The sequence below is a fragment of the Limulus polyphemus genome, unplaced genomic scaffold (assembly GCF_000517525.1).
Source record: "Limulus polyphemus unplaced genomic scaffold, Limulus_polyphemus-2.1.2 Scaffold1287, whole genome shotgun sequence".
Lineage (NCBI taxonomy): Eukaryota > Metazoa > Arthropoda > Merostomata > Xiphosura > Limulidae > Limulus > Limulus polyphemus.
The window spans coordinates 136,108-146,206 of record NW_013666897.1 but is presented as its reverse complement, the minus strand read 5'-3'; the positions used below and the strand labels follow the sequence as shown (position 1 = coordinate 146,206).

The 10,099-nt window shown below is 33.6% G+C and overlaps 1 protein-coding gene across 2 annotated transcripts in view; it reads right to left on the bottom strand.

Moving 5' to 3' along the window:
- Positions 1 to 10,099, bottom strand: part of LOC106462941 (protein kinase DC2-like) — a 51,317-nt gene that overhangs the window by 10,295 nt on the left and 30,923 nt on the right. For both annotated transcript variants that reach the window (XR_002611379.1, XM_013922909.2), the window contains exons 2-5: positions 9,022 to 9,190; positions 3,582 to 3,845; positions 1,709 to 1,828; positions 500 to 595 (exon numbers count right to left, since the gene is read on the bottom strand). Coding sequence is in view for 1 of the 2 variants with exons in the window: in XM_013922909.2 (XP_013778363.1) it covers positions 500 to 595; positions 1,709 to 1,828; positions 3,582 to 3,845; positions 9,022 to 9,190 (649 nt within the window). In the remaining variant the exon portion in view is untranslated. The remainder of the gene's footprint in view (positions 1 to 499; positions 596 to 1,708; positions 1,829 to 3,581; positions 3,846 to 9,021; positions 9,191 to 10,099) is intronic.

The window sequence follows — 10,099 nt, the reverse complement described above, 5'->3', positions numbered from 1 at the left end:
CTTTACTGAGAAACTGGAGTTCTTGAAAAACTATTATATTTTTAAAATTAACGGTACCACTTTTAATATATAAAACATTACAGTTTATATCTGTAAAATCTATGAAAATTTTGAGCCCTGTACATTGAATCATTTTGATGCAATGAGTTGCGTATGACTAAAGAGCACAATCCGAACAATTTTCTCGTACAGTACTTCCCAGAAAAACATCCTTAAGATACTAAGCGAAATATATCGTAAGAGCTCTACAATAAACAACATATCGAAAAATGGAATTGTCTCTATAGAAATGTTAAAATACGTGAATTTAGATTACAATTTTCAAATCACAAGAAACTGAAACAAAAACCTAAAAATATAAAGTAGCATTTGATAAACTAATGTACACATCTGCATAAATAAAGGGAATTATGTTTGAATTTTATAACTGAGAAAATACATAAAATATATAGATCATAGAAAACACTTGTTGGTCATAATTAATTGGACTCTTGTTTACTTAGCAACTGGATCAACATGTCGTGGCCATTCAATCTTGCCAACTAAAATCTTCTCGTATATAGCGAACGGATTCTCGTCAAAGAAAGGTGGATACCTATTTCAAACAATGAGAAATTATGCATGTATTTTCTTATATTTTTCTTGGTAGGTGTACTTTCTCTATTGACTAGGTGTAAATATACATGTATATAACTTCTATATTGATAAAACAGCCTATCTGAGAAATACACGAAATGCTATGAATATATATTGTATATAACGTACACCCTAAAACTGCGTGACAGAAGAACTGATTGTTACTGAAATCAATATTGAATATGCCTTAAATATCGAAACTCTTGTTGGTAATTAAAACAAGCAGCTTACTTAACTAAATTTATTTGTTTGAGGGAAAGGTACAGGGCCAGATTTGGATTTATATCGGAACGTGTATTTGCTTCAACTTATTCCGAAAACAAACATTATTTAGATTATCATATACTTCTATAAGTTCAACATTTTAAATACTTGTCAAGCAAGGTAGATATTTTCCGCATCTAATGTGAGTTCCACAAGTTCACTTTTTTAATCACACAAACATATAACATATATGTACAGAAAGATGTAATAAATACCGTGTAGAACTTGTACTTAAACCACTAATGTACAAGATGACTATAGAGAAAACACTATATTTAAAATGATTTTATCTTAAAACCTCATCGTCCTCGGATAATCAAATTTCAATAGAGGTATGTTAAGGATAACATGCTTTATTCAGGAATGGTTGGTGTGCCATCTATTCTATTCCTTAGTGAAGGAGCAGCAAGGATCATCTATTCTGAACAGTGTTTTTGTTTCTCTCATTATCCTGCATTCTGAAACGCGTTTTATTCTAGTCATTAATGTCATATTGTTGAAAAAGAGAGAAAATACAAAGAAAAATAATGTTAGTTTGCAAGAAAAGTGATTTAGGTATGAATAATAATATTATTTCGAAACATTCTGTACTATGATGAAACGTTAAGGAATAAATCTTATAGTTCTTAATATACCTCTGGTCAATTTCTATTCATCAAGTACAAATAGTTTATAAAAGGTCATGATTTGAAACATTAGGTTTTCTTTGTAAATACCCCAATGACACCTTATGTGTTTTAAAATTTGTGTTTAGATTACAGGAAACTCATAGATATATTGATCTATAAATATTATGAAATAAACTTACCCGGCTAGCATTTCATATATAAGAATTCCTAAAGCCCACCAATCCACAGCCCTATTGTGGCCTTTACTCTGGATAATTTCTGGCGCTAAATATTCCGGCGTCCCACACAGTGTCCATGTTCTGCAAGTAATCAAACTAAACAATCTTAAATGAAATTATTTCTGGATATCTTAAAGCATCTACGTATACTGTTACTAAACTGTTTCCCGCGAAAAACCTTACTATGTTTCTTTTTTTCTAAGAAAATATAAAATTCTTATTAGCTGAGATGCTGTAATGTATTTCAAAAATATTAATAAACATGCAAACGAGTACCTTATATGATAGGCTTGACATACTATCCCAAAACCTTCTAAATTACTATTGCCAAAGTATTTTTCACAAATCAGTACTTAATCTAGTCCCTTAGGATCTTTCAAGGATTAGAAGAGTGTATAACAATAGTATTCCAATCACACTATATTTTCCATACCATTTGTCGTCTAATTTGTTCTAATTCTTGAAATTCCCTAAGGGACTAGATACAGAACATAGTACTTGAAAATATAATAGGCCTAATAGTGGTGTCTTATGACAAGTATAATTATAATTATAATTGTAAAAGGCCTTCACCCCATAACAACTGTTATTATAACAAATGGAATATATATATATATATAGTGTTCTGACTAATATTGTTTGCCCCAGCTGGCCTGAAGAGTTTTTGATTGAGCGGAACGCGTCATCGGCAATGGATATGGTGAATATAGTTTAATTGGAATACCATTATTATATCATGGCCAGGTGGATAAGGCGCTCGACTCGCAATTTGATCACGTGTTTTATTTTGTGTTACTTCATTTTTGTTTTTGTAAAATATTGACTTTAGTCAACCACGTATAATATTTTATGTATATTATAAAGTATTATATGTTTTGTGAAATTATTCCCAAGTACCTGAGAATGCATCAAGACTGCTAGTTTGAGAGCCTTTTAGGCAGGTTCTTTGGTTGAAAAATACGGTCCTGAAATGTTTACAAGGCAATAGGAAAAATGGTATAGTTTCAACACTAGATTAATAACATGTACAGATTTCTTTAACAATCTCATGATAAGTTCGACTATACTAAATATCAATGTTATGGTTTAAAATATGAACATATTTACTGATATATTGGATAACAAATCCTATACCATACTTAGTTATGTAATGCAATTCCTAGCAATATCAGTTTTCAGCAGCTCTAAATTTGATTAATTCCTAAGTATACTGTCCAAATCTCAGTTTTATATAGTTTTGGGTCTAGCAGACAGTTTGGTGTACATTTTGTTAAAATACACACCTTAGCAGTCTTTCATACCGTAAAAAAATAAAAAAAATAAGGCTATCCAGAATTGTAGCTAGATTTAACATTTAAGCTTTTTCTCCTTGCGGTTGAGATACGAAACATATTAGTTCACTCTAGATAACATGGCAGGCGCCATGATTATCAATACAGTTTTTATTTTGAACAACGCTCATTAGTTCAACTATTTGTTGTTTCCTTTTATACATTAGTCTTATGAATTTAAAAGTTTAACATTTCTTATGCCTGTAGTAACAAATGTAACTTATTTATAATAACATTGTCATGATTACATTAAAATTGAAATTCGAATTTCATCAAGAGAAGTGAAATTATTTAATCATAACATATGTTATTGTACTATAGATGGCTTATGAATTTCAGATATTATAGGCTTTTGATGATAATAATGTTATGATGACATTAAAATTTAAATTCGAATTTCATCAGGATAAGTGAAATTATTTAATCATAACATATGTTACTGTACTATAGATGGCTTTTGAATTTCAGATATTATAGGCTTTTGATGATAATACTAAAATTACCTATCGGTCAGAATTTTAGCGAATCCAAAATCGGTCAGCTTCAAATGGCCATCTTTGTCTAATAGTAAATTCTCGGGTTTTAAATCCCGGTAAACAATCTGTTGCTTATGGAGGTACTCCAGAACAAGCACTATTTCCGCAGCGTAGTAATTTCCTGTAGTGCTATTGAAGCGGCCGGAATTTCTGAGGTATGTGAACAGCTCGCCACCACACACATATTCGAACAACATATAGAGTGAGGTATCGTCGTGTGTTGTCCACGTTCTTCAAACAAACAAACAAAATGCTTTGTAGTGTGACATCGGTGCAGTTTAAACATTACAAGTGACGTCCTCTCCTGCAGATTTATTTAATGTTAACATAGAAAATAGTACAACTATATATAAAAATATCTACCAAAAAACAACAACACTAAAACAAAGCAAATAAACTTAACATCATAGTTAAAATCAGCACTTTCAAATCACTGATAATAATAAGCTATATGAACTGAAAATATCAGATCAAGAAAAACAAACTCAGAAACGAGGAGAAATAACACCATTTAAGCAGGCACATTTCCACAACAGGCTGCTATCAGTGAAAAGTGCTATAAATGTGGGCTGTACCACCGAAATATGCTTGTTATGTTTACATTTGTAATATTTTAGACAAGTGAATTCAGGTTAAATCTGATAGATGGTGTACCCTACCTCTAGAAACCGGATTTCGATAACCGTGGTGGGCAGAGCACAGATAGCCCTTGTGTATCTTTGTGCTTAATAACAGACATCAACAATAACAACCTATGAAAACAAAATATGGTATATGATATTCTACTAAATAATTTTCAATTTCTGTTACTTTTGTAGTTTTATCCTCGTCGATCCGTTTGTTTTTCTAGACTTTGTGTTTCTAGTTTAATTAACTACATATACATATATATATATATATATATATATATATGATATAAATAGATTTGGAAATACGTATGGAAACGCACAGGTGTACACATACAGGAGTCTCAACGTTTATCAATGTGTGACTGTGAAGTATTGTTCCAAATGTCCTGTATTATTCTCCACAACTCAGTAAAGTTTTTTTTTTGGTTGCTGATTGACCTTCTCAGTTTTCATATAAGCTTATGCAATTTAACAATATTCACATTTGGACATTGTATAGAATAATCCATTCCTGCGAACTCAAGCCAGAGTTATGAGTGTTCCATCAGTCTATTTTTTTCTTACAGATGAACCGCTGCCCAACATGTCTATTTCCTAAGGTAAGGGAGTAAGAATCTTCTTGTATTTCTCTGCAGTCAGGATGTGGTCAGTTTTGTGTAGATTTTCAACAAGAATGGCTAAGATACAGCCCATACTTATTGGTCTCCCAGCTAGTGTCACTGTAGATGTCTTATGTTGACCATGATGCCATTCTCTGCCATCCTACGAACTACTGTTAAATGTTGCCAAACAGTTTGCATTTGGATTTATCTATAAACAGTACCTTCCTCGAACTTTAATTGAAGTATGATGTCCATTTCAGTTTTTTAGTTAGGTTATAGCTCCTAAGCAGTGGTTGTTGAGTAACTACACACCCATTAGTGCTAGTGTGTATTTTACTATAGGTAACATTCACACCTTTGAAATTTGATTAGACAATAAAGTTTGGAAACGGCTTGATTGAGTAATGAAAGAAACTTTATTAAGATTCATACCTGTTCTTACAGCTTGGTCATTAGCAGGATCTCTACTGGATTGTCGAGCACTATGTAAAAAGCATATTCTGAGTTACTTTTGAAAATAATAGGCTTTCAACCTCGACTGCTTCTATTACTAATATTGCTAGTTTAACCTCTTCAGAGTTTTCTTGCAGTTCCTACTGAAACATAAAACTTTACCTCAATCTGTCGCATGGAGTAGTATACAGCGACAACCTTAATATATACACGTTTATCAGGTAGCACTTCTGTCATGGAAGCTGTGATTGTATTCACCACGCCACTGCTGGAAATGATATGACTACCTACACTTTTATTGGTATTATGATAGTATGGCACTATCTGATTGGTCAGGAGACTACCACTCACAATGCAAACTATCAATATGTGACTATACTCTAGTGCAGTTTATTTGCATACAGTAGAGGGGAAAATTCGCATAATATTTGTAGTTTTTAGCCATTTTATTCACTTTTTTCTTAATTATTTCCAATAATTTAAACATGGAAAACGATGAATAACTACCAAAATAGAGTGATATGGGAGCATATTATATTTTCATACTTACTTTAGAGATATAAAGATTTTTCTTTTCGTTTATTTAGTTTCCATGATGTAATGGCGGCAACACGTGGTACCGAAAGTCATTAAAATTTACTTGTCCTAGTTTCTTCGTTTCTTTGTAGTAATTGACATCTCTTCTGCCCATAGGAATATTGTAGTAATACATTTAGCATCCGGGTTAAAAGGATTAGACCTTATGCAGTCACGTGACCACAGTAAACACGGCAACAATTAGCGGCCACATTGGACATAAACATTATTCGTGAAAACGTAGCCTCTGGTACACAATCATCTAGTTTTCCGTTTATTTTTCACAAATTTACTAGAAAACTAGACAATATTTGCAAGTCAAGATATGTAGAAAAGTGCAAAAAAGTCGGTCTTAAGTTATCCCATCTCGTCAGCAATGACATTGACAATCGCGCTAGAAGTAGAAGCCAGTAAATTAGTCGACATTGCAAACGGAAGATCAGATTTAGGCCTACAATTACAAACAAACGATAACGTCTCACATATTAAAAATATTTATATCGTAAATTATTTAGGCCTGGCAATCTTTTTTCACCGGAAAACAGTTCAATGCCTGTAAAAGTCTTGACACTTACAAGTATTTTGTGGCCGGATGGGTGCACGATGTTAGACTGTGGAAAATGTACAAGACGTCCAACTACATAGTTTACTTGAGGGTAAGTCGAAGTTGTTTTTAGTGGCTAGGCCTATTGTTTATGTTCTATCGTATTGTATTCTATTTTAAATCATCCTGACTTGTAAAACCACTTTTTCAGTAGACATTACCATATATTTTACACAAGTAAGCCCTGGATTTTAAGACCACCTATCTTGGCAAGCCACATTTTTGATAAAACTTTATTATCGCCCACTGGGCCTTTATAACTAGTACTAATTGTATGGGTCTGTATCATAGTATTGAGATTGCGGGAAGCACCAAATATTTACAAGCTACAGATTCTATCAAGATATGTCCAATATAATTGTGAGAAGGTACATTGTATATACAATTAGTACTAACCAGATATAAAATGGGAACGACGGTTGCCAAGCCTTGTCAATGTTATTCGGGTCTGTACGCTCTACAGACACATTCCATTTAAATCTACGTACTGGATCTTTTGGGAACCTATAAAACGATAACTCTGGATTCTTTGTCTGGTTGTTTGTACAACTAACTGCCGAAGAGCTGATTATCATTTCAATTACTTGACTCCAAATTCCAATACCAGCAACTACATTGTGATTACTAGATTGTCTCTCTGCTACGTCCGGTAATATATGCTAATTATGACGTTATCTGATTGCAACAGCTGAACAATATTTTGAGGGAGAAAAGGCCACAAGGTGATGCTACCATTTGCACAAAGAAAGCGAGTTTACTTGTTCAATTCAAGTGCACGTTTTTTGCTTAGTTCTACTTGGTATCCCTGGTGACTAGTTCGGCAGATTTTCATCTTGAGGGAGGAAACCTGACAAGTTATTCACAGATCCAATAGAGGCAACTGTCCACTTATCTACGCAGGTACGCACGCTGTTTTCTTTTATTATGTTTAAATAAAGATCGTTTTCAATGTCCTTTAAGTGTGTCCAATCTGTTAGTTTCTCACGCGACATAAAATGTAGTCAAGTTAGCAACTACAGGTTGCTCCCTTATTTTGGGTTTAACTGTTTAACAGCGGAGGCATGGTCCTCCAACTACATTAGTGTAGTATGAGTGGTTCAGGTCATTTTTGATCTTCATGTATGTTTAACGCGGGAAATTATACCTTTGTGTACTTGATTGAATTTGTCTTTTATTTTAAAGAGAGTTCAGAAGAAAGTTTATAAAGAAAGAAATATTTATGAAAAAAGGAAATGTTACTGTTAGTCATAACGATAAGATAAATTAATTAATCAGGTGATTAGTGAGGTCTACTGATATATGAAAAAGAAGCGGCAAATAATAAAAAAGAAGTTGTAATATAAACATAAGGAAATGTAAAATACGTAGGTGTATTACCAAAGGTCAAATAATTCATTATACAGGTAATAATAGGGTAAATGTCAGCGGAAAGTAGCAATGAAAAAATTAAAAGTTAATATTATAGATTTGCTAAAAACTATAAAGTACAACAAACAATTTGGGTATATAATATATACATATATAGAATATTATCAGACATATCACAAAGGCTCATATGTCTCCTTGAAACGAAAAGGTGTGTTATATATACTTCTGCACGAACATTGAAAAAGTATGTGTGTGACAACTCTGTTGTTAAGCCAAACTTATGAATTTGCTTGCTATGAATTTCGCGCAAAGCTACACGAGGGCTATCTGCGCTAGCCGTCCCTAATTTAGCAGTGTAATACTAGAGGGAAGGCAGCTAGTCGCCACCACCCACCGCCACCTCTTGGGCTACTCTTTTACCAACGAATAGTGGGATTGGCCGTCATATTATAACGCCCCCGCGGCTGAAAGGATGAGCATGTTTGGTTTTACGGGGATTCAAACCCACGACACGCAGATTGCGAGTCCAGCACCCTAACCACCTGACCATGCCGGGCCAATATTATGATCTCATTATTATATTATTTTTGTCTGTTTGCATTTTTTAAAATTTTTGATGCTTTTTTCAACTGTCAAGGGTACGTCTGATATGTCTGCGGACTTACAACGCTAAAAACCAGATTTCAATACCCGTGTTGGGCATAGCACAGATAGCACATTGTGTAGCTTTGTGCTTAACTTCAAACAAACAAGCGGTTGGTAGATGACTGTGCATTGATATTAGTGTGGATTAAATAACCTTATATTGATATCTGTAGTTGACATTATAATCTGTTTTATTTTTTTATAAGTTAAGCCATTGGCTTTTAGAAAGATGAGTGAAAACAAATGCATTTTTAAAAATTATACCCTTCAGTGGCATAGTGGTATGTCTGCAGAATTATACCGCTAGAAACCGGGTTTTGATACCCGTGGTGGTCAGAGCACAGCTAGCCCTTCGTGCTTAATAACAAATAACAACTAAAATAATATCTTTTTTTCCTTGTTACAAATGTATTCCCAACCTATAAGGACAAGCCGATGCCCTGATTATTTATCCATCAGACTAAAATCTAATAGAAAGTATCGATATATAAGCCAAACTAAAATTTTAAATAAGACAATTTCATACTTACAATTCAATGATAAAGGGGTGTTTAATTTGCTGAAGAATTGTTTTTTCGTTCTTTACGTGTTCTATTTGCTTTAGTCTGATGACGTCAGCCATCTGTAAGATTTTCATGGCATAGTAGTTGGTGGTCACTTTGTCTCTACATAGACACACTCGTCCAAACGTCCCTGTGCCTAGAAATAAAATGTGAAACTTGGATAAATACAGATCTCATTTTCTTGTTCATGCAGAGCCAAACACAGGACTATATGCACATATTCGTTCCTAATTTTCAACTGATAAGCTTTTCTTAAGGCAGCTAACTAACAGCACCCAACGCTAGGTTTAGCGTTACTCTTATCTGTCTGAATACTGGAATTTGACCGTTACTCTTATAGGGCATCCACCACCCCCAAATGTAGGAATACGTTTTGCAGCAACGGATTCATAGGTTTAACACACTAAACCACGCCTTCTGCTCTTAATGCATGAAGATTCTAGCGTGCAAACCAAATGACGAAAAAAGTCTTAAAATATCGACAGGGCCTGTTAATGTTAAATTGTTAGTCGCGGCATAGAGGCTCATAGAACTAATGGAACAAGCAAAAGTACAAACTTTTAGCTCATAGTTCAGTCATCTCTTTACCGATTTGAGATCCAATTACAGTTTTGGACTCAGGACGTCAAATCCTTTCGATTGATATATTTGAACACGCCCAAGGTCTCATAGAGTAATTTGCTCTAATCCTGCCTAATAGAATTTCAAGTCCCACGGCTATTGAGCATTCCCTTTTGTTTCATTTTAAACCCCATAAGCCGCAAAAACATAGCTGAAAAGTAACGACAAACACGCGTTTCACACGTGGTATGTGCATCCTTAGTATTTGTACTATATAATTTAAACATGTACAAATAAATAGTAAAACATTTTAACATTAATTGACCGTTTGATTTTTTTCAATGTTAATCTATTAGGTCGTCAAGAAATTAATGTCGTGTTTTAGAACACTTTCATTAACCCCCCTCCAAAAAAAAAAAACAACGTACATCACGTATAATAGTTAAACGAACCGCCTAAACGTCACGTTAGTGAAGCCTATACA